The 16,297-nt window shown below is 36.4% G+C and overlaps 1 protein-coding gene across 1 annotated transcript in view; it reads right to left on the reverse strand.

The window, feature by feature from the left end:
• Positions 1-604: 604 nt before the first annotated feature.
• The window catches only part of KIAA0408 (KIAA0408 ortholog), a 28,398-nt gene continuing 12,705 nt past the window's right edge, over positions 605-16,297 (reverse strand). The window contains exons 2-6 of the mRNA XM_004422301.3: positions 11,527-11,767; positions 7,169-7,531; positions 7,003-7,082; positions 3,880-5,212; positions 605-1,529 (exon numbers count right to left, since the gene is read on the reverse strand). Coding sequence (XP_004422358.3) covers positions 1,356-1,529; positions 3,880-5,212; positions 7,003-7,082; positions 7,169-7,531; positions 11,527-11,767 — 2,191 coding nt within the window. The 3' untranslated portion in view covers positions 605-1,355. The remainder of the gene's footprint in view (positions 1,530-3,879; positions 5,213-7,002; positions 7,083-7,168; positions 7,532-11,526; positions 11,768-16,297) is intronic.

The raw sequence follows: 16,297 nt of genomic DNA on the forward strand, positions 1-16,297 counted from the left end.
AAATAGAATTAATATTCTAATAACATCGTTGGTTTTATAAGAGACAATGGAGAGCAAAGTTGCTTCTAAGAGCTTCCATGTAGAATTCCAAGCACTTCAACATTCATTTTTCTGTCAGTTCTCAATACAGATTTTGTGTTCACTGTTCGCAAATTGTGGCCAAAAAAATCGTTTCTGTTTCTTATGCTACTCACGGATGCCAAAGTTTAGCTTAAGGCTTTTTTAATGTAGCACACTCTAAGAAATATATTATATTTCAGCTCTCAGTGAGATGTCATTCCTGATTTTCCTTATTAATAAAAAAAGTGAATTAGTCTTTTATCTACTAATTTTAGGGGAAACGTTAGAAAAAGGAAAAAGTAAAGGACTTACCTTTCAATATGTATGACTCCAAATAAAGTAGCTGAACTAAAAGTTTACAATAATTTTAACAAAAAGTAGAATTCAACATAATTGAATTTCTTTTCATATCCCATTTAAGGAATGTTTGTTACTGAAGTTGACAAAATAAATTCATTACTTAGTCATATCGTTTATAAGGCAGTCTCATGATACTAGCTCTAAGTATCGAGTATTCAGTAAAAGCCGTTAATAGACTACCAAATGATATAACAAAGATTTTATGAACATTTTATGTTTGCTTTAGAAGGCTGATCTGTTAAACCCGTGACAATTTTATATATTTAAAAGAGAAAACAAGGAGATCAATGGTATTAGTCTATCCTCATATGGGTTAAGAAACTATGAGTTGTATATAGAAATATACCAATGTTAGATACGTGTGTAATTATTTTTCAATGTAGTTGGGGCCAAGGAAGTGATTAGTTAATATATATATCTCAAATGCCTTAAGTGGATACCTATTAAAAGGTATACAAAATATAAATAATACTGTATATTTTAAAAAATTTTAAATAAACACAAAGAATATATAGGTATACATGTTATAATTTCAAAGTCAACACTAGCACATAAATTTTTCTTATCTAAATACATACTAAGATATTTCCTGTTTCAACACATGCACCTACAAACACATGGCATGCACATAAACTTGCTTTTTCTGCCACTCGCAAGAAAGTTAGAATATACAATATAGTACATTGTTTCAACTTAAATCATGTTGGCAAATCTCATGAAGATGGTATTAAAAAATTCTGATCTAATAAATCAAAATACAGGAAGATAATTATTCCATAGATTAAAAACACTGAAGACTGATGGGAAGTTAAGTTTTAAACTGTTTGTCCCAGTGATCTTGAAAGATACTGTAAGAGACAGGATTGGCTGTAAACACTCAGAATGCTCTGTTTGGCAATTGGGACTTCTGTAACCAAGCAATCCAGGCCAGAGACTCAGACCATCGATGCTTCAGATCGCAGAAAAATGGCATAACTGTGGGCAGTTCTCTGAAAGGCAGGGGGAGCCGATGGAGATCTGGATGCCCATCTGGACGGGAGACGGCGATTTGCTGGTCTAGCAGGTCGGGAAAATCCTTTTCCATGTGAGGACTTCACTGCCATGGATTCCTATGACACAAATGAAGACATTCATCTCACTATAAAGGCACCAACAATGGGCTCAATATATTATGCATCTCAACTATGGGATTAATGTAGTAGCTTATTTACAAGCAAGAAAAAGCATCAAAAACTGAAGAAGGTATTTGTATAGTATTTGTGGTCTTGAATGTCTTAATCAAAGCAATTCACTTTTAATACGAATATAGCATTTCATAATCTTGTAGATTTCTTCATGGTGACAAATTTTAACACAACTGATCTCTTTTCAGAACTAATGAGTTGAGGATTCAAAAGTTCATGTTAGATAACTTTGATATGATAAAACTATAGATGTTTCTTAGTGGGATATTAGGATATTTGAGCGTTATTTAAAAATAAAAAGATAACAAAAGAAACTGTGTACATTTATGTCAAGTTATTGACACTTTTAGAGGTCATAAGCAAAAGGCACACAAACCACTAAATGATTTATCTGATGCCATCTTTTTTTTCGTTAAGAACCACTTACTATCTCTAAACAGTTTCAACATTACCATTAAAAAACTTTAAATAAAACTTCATTCTAATTGCTAATAAAGGGTTACTATCTATATTGGGCGTCTTCTGATGAGTGAAAACCTTTTCCTTCTCTTTCCTTCCCTTTCTTTCATTTCTTCCTTCTTTTCTTTCTTTTTATTTTAATGGAAGAAAAGCATCCTTGGACCTTTGCAATTAAAAAAAATTAAAAGGCTTTCATGACACGTTTTATGCCTTCGGTTCTTATTGACCTTCTTAACAAAGCCTGTGCTCTGTCATCTGCGATGGACAGTGAGGTTGGTCTCTGTTTCTACGACAATAACATGCATTTGTTTTTATCTCTTTGGAATTTTATTTTTTTAGATTTGTTTCTGGGGAAGGGTGATGGAGAACTACTACTAAGGAACTACAATAGAGGACTCCTCCCTAACCCCCAATTAATGCAGAAATGGGAAATATTTAGTAATATTTCTTGTTAGCTAATGAGAATTTTGGCTAGTTATCGTATAAATGTTTCCATTTCCCATGTGAAGCTACAGAACCGTACAGGTATTTATGGGCTCAACTAAAAAACAGAGCAATACAGGGGCCGGCCCGGTGGCATAGCAGTTAAGGGTGCGCGCTCTGCTTCACTGACGCACCGCTTGTCAAGCCACGCTGTGGCAGTGTCCCATATAAAGTAAAGGAAGATGGGCACAGATGTTAGCCCGGGCCAATGTTCCTCAGCAAAAAAGAGGAGGATTGGCAGTGGATGTTAGCTCAGGGCTAATCGTCCTCACACACACACAAAAAAACAGAGAAATACAAACGCAGAATAATTATTTGTACCTTGTGCAAACAGGCAAGTTTTCTGATAAAACAGATGAAAACTGATATTTTCGTAGGGTTTGAAAGCCACATAAAAATAATATTTTTACATCAGGAGGCAACCTGCATAGCTTAAAACAATGCTGCATACACACTGCATTATGTAAAACTAGGATTTTCGAAGCATTGGCTAATTATAACAATTTGTCACCTTGTAACTTGCAGTAAATTATGCATAAAAAAGGACTGTTGGGTAGCTCTTCTTTGTAAATATCAATCTCTTCAACCCCTTTTTCTCCTGTTAACGAAGACTAGATTCTTTTGCAAACAGATTGGAACAAGAAAAGGATAACAGTCTATTTAAATATCCTCTTTTTTTTGGCAATTTCCACGCTAAGAATTTATACAAATAAGAACAATTTTAAACATTCTTAAGTTATCACATTAGTTTTTGTTTTCCTGTACTTGCCTTTTAGCTCTTAAAGTTTTTAAGAGAACCTTATAAGGCACTATTTTAAATGATGTGTTTTACCCATACTCACATTCGTGTGACTAATCCTATGAGAAAGAACGTAAATCAAACGCTGGGGATGACTGAACCAATCATACCTAACAACTGAAAAGTGCAAGTTATTTTAAAACTATTTCCCATATACTTCTTAAAATCTAAACACTTCAAAAGAATAAAATTCTATAAATCAACAAATGCACCTTTGGAATATTTTTTCAGGAAAGAAATTTACAAAAAACCTTTGACATGAGGTTCTTAAGCCCATTTATTATATTTATTTTGTCCCATTTCAGAATTTAAGAAAAAGTTATAATGTGCTATTCCCAGTCTTAAAAACTACCCTTTAAAAAGTTCATGTTGAGTTATAATTCTAAGGTCCATATTTATTCACAAATGACATGTCAAGAACTTGAGAAGATGCCAAAACATGTGCCTACGTTCCATTGCCGTGAACGGGCAATTGACTGAACTCGGAGTCAAACGTGGATGGAGTTCTACCAAATATATTCATTGCTTTCTCACCTCTGTTATCTTTTTCCAATCTACTCCTTGCTTCACTTGCTGTGCCCCACACATGGTTGTCTTTCGCTGAAGCTCTTGTTCTATTTGGAGCGTTTCTAAATGCTGACTTAATGTGGCCCCACCACTGACATCAGAATTCCATTTGGTCCAATTATCCTGGAAGCACTTAGAATTTTGTAAGGCAGACCCTGTTGCTGTCTCATAGGTTTTCATCAGCTTTTCCACAACACCATAATTTGACCTAGGATCAGCTGATCTTGGCCGGCCAGACAGATTACTTGGTCTCCAGTCATGCTCGTGGAGCATATTACGATAACTGCTAGGACTTACGTGTTCCTGCGTTTGTCTCACCAGACCTGTTGTGCATTTTTTGGTGGGATTATCAGCCACATTTTCCCTGGGCACAGGCATGTGGGCACTGGTTTTCAGAATACCAGACACACTGTCATTTTCTGATATGTTACCTGCATGAGTAATTAAGGTACCACAGGGCTTAAGATCTTCAGATGATTCCGAGTAGCTTTGATTTTGCTGTATTGCATGACAATGTCTATCTGTTCTAAACACAGTTCTGTTAAATTCATCAGTCTTTGCTGCTAGCTTTTCATTCCTCGTAGTCCTTTCAAAGCCACAACTGAAACTTCTAAGTGGGCCACTGCTCTGTGTCACTGAGGAGCTATAGTCATTGCCTATATGAAGGTCAGGATGAGATTTAGCAGGGTGATCTGGGATCACCTTTTCATATTTTGGCTTATTGGGAGTAGAGCAGGTTTTCTGAAACCACAATGTAGAGGGGCTATTTTTTGCACCTTTCCCAATGTCGAATGACCACATGCTAAGCCCAACATTTTCATCATATGGAGGCTTGTTATCTATTCTGGCTTCTGGTGCCAGAGGAGAAAACATGATACCATCTTTCAAAGTCTTCCCCTCACTTAGACACCGTGTAGCCATCTCATTGTGCCTCAAAAGGAAATGAGGATTGCAGGTCCTTTCACCTTGACCCTTTTGGGCTACCCAGCTGCTGTGATCTAAACTTTCCTTCAGACTTTCATGGGCTTGTTCAGAATATGAGCTGGGAAAATTTCGAGATGTGCTTCTTGGAGGAGGAACTGGTGGAGTTTCATTTCTTTGCAGATCAATGGTATCAATTCCACATTTTTTCACAGAATTGCTTTGGAGCACATTGGTACAGTTCAGTTTCTTTTTATTTTTCTGTTTTTCTTTCTCTAAATTGATTGGAAGAATGCACTGGCCATCACTGATCATGTAGTCTCCATGAGGCATATTAATTGCATTTGGCATTTCCTGGAGAAAAGAATCTGACTTCATCCTAAATAATTATAAAACATGGTATATATTAGTAATAATTTTATTTAGGATAAGTTCTTAAAAGAAACCATAGCTTAAGCAATGGATTTCTGCTTTAGGAAAAGGAGTCACAACTTCCTCAGACATCATTTTTATATAAATCCCCTAGTCAAAACCTCCGAGTCCCTTTTAAAGTAGGATAAAGCCCACCTCAGAGTGTTGCATTCAAGGCTCTACATACTCTGACCCGAACTATCTTTCCAACCTTGTCTTTCATTTTTTCTATTATCTTAAACTTCACCTACACTCAGACTAGACTGTGTGGGTGTCTGCTATTGGCTTTCTCATTTCTATAGGTTTTTTCTTGCCATTTCTTTACCTCAGCTCTGCCTACTGAATTCCTATTCATTATGTCATGTGAGTTCAAGTTCCACCCCTTGAATTTGAAATAACATTCTAAGTAGTATGACAGAAATATGAATAAGAGTGCAATGAGACATGAGTAATACCAAATGGAAGGTGTCATTTGGGCTTGAAAGAAAAGTAAGAATTTTTTGGATGAGTGGAGTAGAGGGCATATAGGCAAAGTGAGCTGTAATAAAAATTGAGTGGTTATTCAAGGAACAGTGAGTACTTTGGTGTGGGTGGATTATAAAGCAGGGTAGGGAGGATGATGGAAAATAAGAGAGAAACATTAGGTTAAATTGGAATGTCTTTGAATTACATATTAAGGATTTTGAACTTTTTTCTAAAGGTCATGGATTAACAAGGAGAACATTATACCAGGTGTGATTTGTAAGAGAAAATTGGCAAGTAAGTCTTTTCTGAGTTCAATCAAAATAAAAATCTAAATATAGCAACAATATGGATTCACAAATTAAAGTTAATTAATCATATTGATAAATATAAATCATATTTATATCTCTTCAATTTATAAAATATTCTGAGAAAGCTTACAATAAAGCATAAACGCATTAACAGAGAATAGTAGGCAAAAGCTAAATGGACAAGTAGAGGGTAAAATTATGTATAAAACACGGTTGGATGAGAAAATCTATTGTAAGTTAGTACAAATTCTCTCTGAGCTTCCTTAGACCTAAAGAAAAAGAAGGGTATACATTGCTATAGCTTTCAAAGAGAAAAGCATACTGTCTCACTGGGAGATAAATGTTGATTCTAGAACAATCCATCTTTACTTAACTTGTGGAAAATTCCAACTTATTTTTTAATTTAGCTAAAACTTACTTTTACAATTATATAGGTGTTTCTGAACTGAAACAGCATTTTTATAGCATTGTATATATGTGTGTACATACTTATAAATATGTTGCTCTGAAAATTATATATGCTTCCATTATATACATAATGAATGTAGAGAAATAAATAACTCTTAGGTATAAAATATTTCAGTAGAACATCATTGTATAATTAAAACACCACATTGTAAAATCTGACATAGTTTAAAGACGTATTTAACTGGATTCGCCCAGCTGTATACTTTTCCACTGGCCAAATACCCAAAATAAAAAAGAATTATATTAGAAGATACTTGTTAATTTATCATGGAGAGTACACCCTAACTAAACACCAAAAGGGTAAAGTCAAATTATAAAGAGAATTAGAAGATTTGCTTTAAGAATTAGTGAATGGAGAAATATACGATTAAAATTTTTATCTTCTAAGGTAACAGATTTTAATAACTCGTTAATTTTCACTAATAAAGTGTAAGGAGGAGGCAGTTTGGACTCATTAACTGAAAATAATATTTTTCTTGATTTTCCAAATAAAATAATCATAGATGTACCAGCCTACCTTCTGTGGTTAGACTGCCTTCGAATTTCCTCTTGAAAGCTGCATAATTCTTCACTAACTTTGGCAAGTTCCTCAAGAGCCTTTACACATAAGCAATAGCATGTTAGCACTTCGAAATGTAAATATTTCTTTAGCAACAGTTCTAGGCCAATTACATCTCACTTACTGTGGTGAGGGCGCCAGAACAGCTCTTGCTCTCTTCCTCAGAAGTCCGCAGGTCAGGCCAGGCCTCACATTCCGTTTGGCTGTCTGTGGCCAAAGGACCCATAAACCCGACTTTTGATTTTTTTGTTGCTTTTTGTTCCTTACACATTTGATTTCCTTCACTGAGTAAGCTCTGCTCTGTTTTATTTTCTTTTTCCAGACCATCCCTGTGATTCATCCCTGTAAATTCACATTGTCCTGAATTGGGGTAATTTGGAGAAGATTCTACCACTTTATCTTGATGGGCCTTCTCACGATCAAGATCAATGGTCTTAGCACGTTCATTCATGTTGATTTTCCTCCGAAGCTTTACTTCATGGCAAAGCTATAAGAGAAACAAAGAATTTTTTTTCCCCCTAATTCACTCTGTCAATATTTTTGATGCTAAGCACACTGTTTTGAGTTCTCTTTGCTATATTACTGTATACTACCCTGGAATATTAATGCTTATGCCTCCAAATAGTGCTTCTAAAATCTGGATTAGCTGTAACCGTTTGACGAACCAAAAAGACTAAGCATGGGTGGTAATTTCTATCTTCTGAGTAGAAATCAACTCTTTTAAAAATAAAATAAATGTGTATCTATATATAGATGTCATGATGATACAGAAGCACTGTCACAAAATTGGAATGACCTGAATCAATTACTGGCCATGCTTTCTAATTGCTTTCAGAGAGAAGCAAGAATTTAACTTGCTTCTGTAAAATATTACAGTCATGTTTTTGAAATGTATGATCCTACCGGTATGCCGACATTTAACTGTCTAAAAAGTTGAGAATCTCATATGTTAAGTCAGTTCATTCTGTTCTCTAAGTAGACATTTTGCAATCAAATGATGTTTCCTTTGGAAGTTACCTTGGTGAGGGCTAGATATTAACTGAGATTTTTTTTGGTGAGGAAGATTAGCCCTGATCTAACATCTGCTGCCAATCCTCCTCTTTTTGCTGAGGAAGATTGGCCCTCGGCTAACATCTGTGCCCATCCTCCTCTACTTTATATGGGACCCCACCACAGCATGGCTTGATAAGTGGTGTGTTGGTGCACGCCTGGGATCCGAACCTGTGAACCCCGGGCCACTGAAGTGGAGCATGCAAAGTTAACCACTACATCACAGGGCCAGCCCTGAGATTTTTTTTAATGCCAAGGCCATACACATTCTAAAAAAGTTTCTCCTAATTAAAACAAATGTGACCCTGTCCTATGTGATACAATAGAACTCTAAGGCTTTGACCATCTATTAGTCTACGTTAAAGCAGACCCCAAATTATTTCTAGACAAGGACTTAGTTTAACCTGCCGGCACTCATTCAGCTCACTCCTGAATAGAGGAAGGACTGGCTTTCTCTTCAGGCTTGAATTCTGGGAAAGCTTGTCAAATTTCAAAGGAGACAGTCAGACAACTATTAAAACACGTGACTCTACATTTTACGGCCATAACTTATGTCTGCACTACATCTATTATTCAAGGAATATAATACAGATTTGTTGCTGCTCAGTATTTACCCAAATCTCAGATGAGAGAAGCACTATACGTACTTGATGCCTGAAGGACACACAGTGCATTTATTTCCCTACATACTCAGAAATCTACCACAGGATGAAGTCAGAATAGCATCAAATTGCAGCCATGAATCAACTGTGTTGGCCGCTGTAAAATTATTTGTACTGAACTGTTGTGGGCATTATGATTTTGGCTGACCTTGAGGGATACTGTAAGAAGCAACCCTCAAAAGTACTATGTTAAATCTAAGGATGCTGTTGGGGACACTGTCTTCTCTTTGAAGAGCCATGGGTAAAAACAAAATTGCTTTAGTTTAAAATCAGGGACAAAAGTGCTATTCCTGGTAAATAGATTTGCTTTTGTGTTTTGAATATTGAGAAATATGCATCTGATAATTTTTGTGTTAGTTACTAGAAAGATAGACTTGCTGCATGCATTTCACATGCAATCCTTCCTCTTGTCTTCACCTCATCTTTCTCTTCTAGTTTCGGCATACTTTACCTTATATAGAATTTTATATGCCATCTTAAGTTCTCTTGGGGACTTAAGCCAGGTATGAATAAACAAGTAACAAAATGTTATTGATGGAAAACTACTTATTTTGTATAAGAGAATCTGTACCCAGCCCTTGTTGATGGTTATCTGATCATCTGAACACAGAAGACAAGCAGGAAACATTACAGCGTGAGTGAAAAAAATTCCGAGGCATGTATTAACTCTATCCAGGGATTCTATCTGGATTATATCAGGTTTCAAATGATCCAAGTATGTACATCTTGGATTTGCAAAGCAAATGCAATGGTTGTGGATAGAGGCTAAACAGAGAATCATTAGTGTCTTAATTACCCAACGCTGGATCCTCTTACTAGATGATATCATCACTTGGAATCACCAAAGTTATGTGTGTGCACTTAGGAATCTACAATTCTCTAATACACGGCTTAATAATTTGTGTCTGATTTAATACAAAGAACTTAGTGATAAATGTTAAACAAATATAGTTTATTATGCTTGTGGCATGTTATAATTTTTTCAAGTGTTGATTTTTTAATTTTAGTTTAAAAAATTGTCTTGATTCTCTGTGACATGTGTGGATACTTTCCTGCTGTCTTCCTCAATCTTTTCTACTACCAGCTTTGCAGCCTCTAAGAAGGGATGTACAAAAGGTACGTTCTTACAGGCTACAAAGCTGGGAGTAGAAAAGAAATATATATTAGTATGATAAGGGGAACATAATGCTAGTATTCAGGTATTGAAGAGCATCATCTATGGGTATTATGGGTAAGATCATTATCTAAACATATTCCCAGGTATGGAGCTGTATACTGCAGACAGCAAGACACAAATAGCACCACAGCTACTGTCCAAGATGAATAAAAAATTACAGCCATTCTGTCTCGATGCAGAAAGAGACAGTATTTCTATGGACTATGATCCTGTTTAAAGTATGTTTAATTCTTGCTAATTGATATGGCTAATATTTACCACAGATGGACTCTACAGAGATGTCAGAATAATTATTTGACGATAACAAAATTAACCAGATGCAGACTGTTTTAGCTACGTGGCTTAAACAATTGGCTAGACTAACCTGACTCCTTAAATTATTTTGCTTGGAAGCTAGAATTATCTGAGGTTGTTGCTATGTGGACCTTCCAAACCTTTGGGAGCCAATGACCCACGACTGCAGGTTTCTAACTGGAGTTTGGATTCTGATCTGACCTAGGCTCTCCTGGGGATCCAATCTGAGTCTCTGGGTGGAGGAGCTAAGAGAGTGAGCAAAACACATTTTCCAAACTCTAGAGAGACAAGAAGTGGATTCTCCTTTCAATCTCTAATCATACACTACACGCCTGCCATCTCAGCTCTATTTCAGAGGAATAGTTTAATATCTACTCTTTTTAATTTTTCCATTTAGCATGCCAATTTGTATTTTATTCACAACCAATTATATGGCTGTTAATAAGAAAAATATTTGCACTATAAACACATAAAGCGCCAGCTTTGATTGCCTGTGAATAAAGGCCAAGGAGTCTGTTAAAATAACGACTTTGGCAATGTGCACAAAACCATATAAGTCAATACCATGGATGTTATCAGAAGAAAGCAAGATAAGCATAAATAATTTCCAGTTGGAACAAGCTTGAATATACATCATTGTAAATACTTAAAGGAAATATTCCAGGCACAACAGGCTGAGGGATGGTTAATGGGGATAAAATAACCATTTGTAGCAGTCATGGCATGTCATTTTTCATAAGCCCTTTCCTAATAAATGTGCTAATAAATGTGGCACACCCTGCCAGAATAAATATCATGTCTACTGCCATTTTCTGTTTTCTATATGACACTCATTTTGATTACACTGAATTATCTAATATGTAATTTCCTTTAGTAGACATTATTCATAAATCGTCTTAGGAAAGATCTCTGTTTTAATGCCTAATTGTAATTTCGCTAATATATTTCCCACCAATTATGTCTTTTCTACGTTTTCCTCCTGGGCCCTATATTTGAAAACTCATGCAAAATACAGACCTCACTTTTGATAAGGCATTCTAGTCAGAAAATAATAAATTGATACACTTTAAAGTGACATTTCAAGTTCTTAATTTTCATGCAAGGCTATAAAATAAGCATAGTCCCTGTGATACCATTGGGTGAGGTTATGCTATTTTTGGTCTAGTAAATGTCATGGAGACATGCATCTCTTAGGTGGAATAAGGAAAATTAAAATGGTTTCCAACACAAACAAACTTCAACAGAATTTTCATTCTGAGCTTTAAGTTTACAATCCATTCAAAACAAATCCACTTGTACCTCTTCTATCTTCTTCTGCATGATCTTCCATTGACTTTCCCATTCCTTCCTTTCATTGTCAAACTGGTCCAGTAATTCCATCTTTTCCTTGTGCCAGTTCGTCTCTGTGTTCTCCCACTGCTTATGAAGGTCCATGGCAACTGCGTGAGTGTCAGTGAAGGGGTGTTCCTGCTCGTCTCTGCCTTCTCTTAACTGTTTCTTGGAAGCTTGGGGTTGTTTTATTTGAAGCTGTCTCACTTGCCTTTAAAATAAAGCCGAATATAAACATAACAAGAGAGAGTTCCAATCCACATGCTTCCTGGAAACATTTTATCATTTCGTCAAGAGCCATCGACATAAACTACAGGAAAATTGGACTCAAAAGAAGAGAAGAGATGACAACAATCTGCTTAAGAAGAAGAAACTAACAGTCAAAAAATAAGTATTGTGCAAAGTATTTTTTTCCCCTTTCTGAGACCAGACAGCAAAATTATAGTGGACAAGACGGTTAAATGCACATGTGAGATATAAGTATTCCTTTAACTAACCACCTAATCTAAAGATAGAACTCTTCATGAATGTCTAAGAGTGGAAGTAGGAAATTCAACTGTATGGTCATAGCTACACGACCGTGGTAGATTCTGCTGCAACAAATTTACTCCTTCTGTTCTGATGCAACCAGATTATATATTTCTGTGACTTAAGGTCCTGAGACAGTGCTGGACTACAGTCTCCATTTTATATTCAGAGTTCAAGGTCATGCCAAATGTGATTACTGTATTAATAAGACCCTAGAGTTGGTAGTCTGGGATTGATGTGTCAGCAAGAAACCAAACATTTTTTTAATCATAAAAAATGTTTTCATTATTTTTACTTCATCAAGTGTAAAAGCAGCAAAACTATCTGGGGAACAGTATGTTAAAACTTATCCCCGCTCTCTTTTCCTTCTGATAGACTATATATGAGAACCTATTTAGGATACTGAATACAAAGAACTAAAGAAAACATTTTGCTCCGTTTGCAAGGATATCCTCGATGACATAAAGCAGTGACTGAAATAACGCGATTTCTAGCACTTAGGGTTGGTGTATGTAGGGTTTGAAGATGCAATTTAAAACACCAGATTGGGGCCGGCCCCGTGGCTTAGCGGTTAAGTGCGCGCGCTCCCCTGCTGGCGGCCTGGGTTCGGATCCCAGGTGCGCACCAACACACTGCTTCTCCAGCCATGCTGAGGCCGCGTCCCACATACAGCAACTAGAAGGATGTGCAGCTATGACATACAACTATCTACTGGGGCTTTGGGGGGAAAATAAATAAAATCTTTAAAAAAATAAATAAAATAAAATACCAGATTGGTAACCCTGTTATAAAAGTCACCTAAAATTTCTGAGATTTTGTTTGTTTACATTAAAATGGGGGACAGTCGCAGGGTGGTTATAAAGATTGAATAACATATGGAATGCAAAGTAGAATCAGAAATTTAAAAAATCTTGCTCTAAAAATAATTTTTATTAATAAAGTCATGTACTTTTTTTAATGGGTAGAAAACATGTTTAAAATGTTTGAATCTCCATATAAGATAATCATGCCTATAAGAAGTCTAATTCTTCAGTTTTCTAGACTGTGACCAAAATGCCCTAACTTACCAGGTGGCAGCTTACGCTAACTATGAGCAAAGTTTCCGAGACTCAGTAGCTGCCTGGGTGCTGGTATTGTGGAAGAAAGCTGACGTAACCAGGCAAGCAAGCCCCATTTTGCAGTCCCAAAAGATGCAGAAGATGGCTGCATATTTCATTTACCAAATAAAAGATAAACATTGAAGACTAATTTTATTTTTGTCAGACTGTTCCGAACATGAATATGCGAGTGGCAAACTGTTTTGAACATATATTTTTTGAGCTGCAGTCTATCAGTGAATTAGACTAATAAGGATAAAAAATGTTAGTGCTATATGCAGGGCTCCACCTTCAAAAACACTCGAACATACTGGGATCCGTATTGTTATTCTTCTCTCAAACAATTTGCTACAGATACTTTGATCGTTTTTACCTATTTATTTGGCACTCACAATACTATGATTAATTCAATCAAGAAAAAGGAGTAATTTCGGATTTAGCCGTTAAAGATGCTGTCATGTCTCATTTTATCCACTTAGCCATGCTCTTTTCTAATCTCATTTTCTACCCTTTCTGTCATCCTTCCTTCTTTTCACTGCCCTCCACAACTATAAGCCAATGAGCACAGATACCTGCCGTAGCAAGCGCAAGTTGCCCGCAAATAAATACCTCAATGAAGACCCAACAAAATGAAGACAGTAAAGAATATACAGAATTCTGGTTTTTGTTTGTTTTGGTGAATCTGTCATTGATCTTGATTACCCAGCAATCTTTTAGGTTCATCTTATAACTATTCACAGGAAATGCAGACAGTGCTTATTTCAGAGACTTGCAGACTGCTTTAAAACTGTACATAATTAACTGTGAGCTGCAACTATCCATCTTGCTTACTAGCAGGTATGTAACATTGGAATTTCTTAGGAAGAGTGGAGCAGTTTAAGAACAAGAGATAGCTGCAGATCTAACCAAGGAAGTTATAGAAAGGGAGCAGACTAATTTTAAGCTACCTGGAAGAGGTGCTATGCTAGTCCATGTTTCATGCTAACTGTTGAACACTAGAAATGTCCAAAAATCACTATAAAGTTTCTCCTACAATTATGTAGCAAATGGCTACAACTTTTCTTTCTATTTCTAACTTTCCTTGAACCACTTCCAGACCAGGGTTAAAGGCATCAGACCCTTCTCTTTTTTTACCTACCTGAAGAGGTTCATCCAGGAAAACTCTAAATCAGGCTTGCTCCTGGTAACAAGACTATACATGAACCCAAGCAATGTTCCCGAAGCAGACAGAATCCTGCACTTAATTGCAAAGAGCCAAACTCATCACTTAATATGGAGAAGGGCCAATCTACAGAGCTTCCCCTTTCAGGGCCAGAGCAATATCTAGTGCCAGGAATTATAATGGTTATGGATCAAAAACAAGCTTTTGAAAGAAAATTCTTATAGAGCAATATCTGTGCCAAGTTTTGTGGGAGGATTTATTTCGCCTTCCTTGCATCTATGTCTTGTCATAAATGTCAAATGCAATATGGCTGAATATATGCTTTCTCCTCTAACAAAAATAAAGGGGGGCCATAGAGTTGTTGTGAGGCTTAAATGAGCAAGAGAGAGAATGCTTAATAAAAGTGCCTGACCCTGTTTTGGATCATAGTGGGTGCTCGATAAATGCCTGTTTCTTGATTTCTTCCTTCTGTCCTTCTCTCCGTGCACCTTTTTCTTGTCTTCTCCCTCCCTCCTTCCCTTCATCTATCTCTCTCTCTGTTTTCTTTCTCTGGCATAAAACTGATGATTTTGATCTTTATTTAATTAGAAAATTGATAAAAGCAAGTCTAATTGTATGAACTCACAAAAATTTTCAATGATTTTTCTTTGCTCTCAGTAGTTTTCAAGTAGCTTAAGGACACACGGCAAGGTAAATATTTAGGAAAATTTTTATTGTTAGTAAAAATTTGAATAAACAAATCTTATATAAAACTGCCTGTTATAATTCTCCTTAATTATTTTTTAAAAAATACAACTAATGGGGCAGCTTGGTAGGGACAGAATGCTCTGCAAGGAGAAGTTACGGGGTAATGTGGTTCAGCAGATTTAAAAACTCACTTTCAGTGACTCGACTGAGGCAAACATAAAAGTTCTCTTTGTTCTTAGCTGTCACTCTTTTTCACCCACAGATACTGGCATCTATGTGGGGGAGAAGGAAGGATTTCTGCTATCTGCACCCCTTCCCGTGTCCCTTTGACTCTCCATTTCATTTCACTCCTTCTAGAATTGCATTCAGAATAAAAATTTATTAGAGCAAATGTGAAAGGAGAGAGTGAGCTTTATTACTTAGTCCTGCACACGTTCTTCACCCAACAACTCCAAGTCAGCCTTCCCTAATCCATTTCAACCCATTTCCCCCTCCCCACGGCCGGAAGCCAGAACGGTAGAGTTGTGAGTGGGCTGCATAAGTGCGGTGAGGGGAAGAAAATAGTTCTGCCAACCTTCCAGCCCTACTAGTAAGCAGATTTAATGTGCCACAGGAGTCTCACAATAACTCATTTTCATTTCCCACATTAGCCTCAATTTGGTTACGATCACACTTCTTTGTGGGAGGGGTGTTCCATTCTTACTACACCTTGGTCGTTACCATTTCAAGATCCCACTCCCCCACTGAAAACTGGACTTCAGCCAGACAAATGAAACAGTGTTAGGGGAGCTGACTCCGATGTTACTTCTCTCTTCTGAGATTTTTGTTCAGAATACTTGTTTCTTGCTCTCCTACTTCCTTTTTCTAAACATATTAGTTTTCGGATAACTGGAGATTTTTCATTTGTAGGAGATTACATATTCCAATAGGAATGCCACACAGAGTAGGTGCTGTCAATCTCACAATTCCTGGAAGAATCATTGCCCTGGAGATGCTTTGCTTCCTCTGAACTTTGAGGAATTAGGATCCCCACACCCATACCCATCAGAGTTATGCACCATTTGCCTCCAAGTTTCTCTAGCCCTTTATCCAGGCTACTATGAGTCACCTGCATCATTTCAACTGATTAACAGACCTTATTCGTCCCTTATTGTTCTCTGGCAAATGCATCTTTCCAAAGACAACCATGATTTGATTTTGTTACAGGGCAAAAGGGAATATTTTTTATTATTTTATATAATATTTTATATATTATATAAATATATAA

This window comes from Ceratotherium simum, chromosome 19, assembly GCF_057802395.1.
Source record: "Ceratotherium simum simum isolate JZ-2026a chromosome 19, ASM5780239v1, whole genome shotgun sequence".
Taxonomy (NCBI): domain Eukaryota; kingdom Metazoa; phylum Chordata; class Mammalia; order Perissodactyla; family Rhinocerotidae; genus Ceratotherium; species Ceratotherium simum.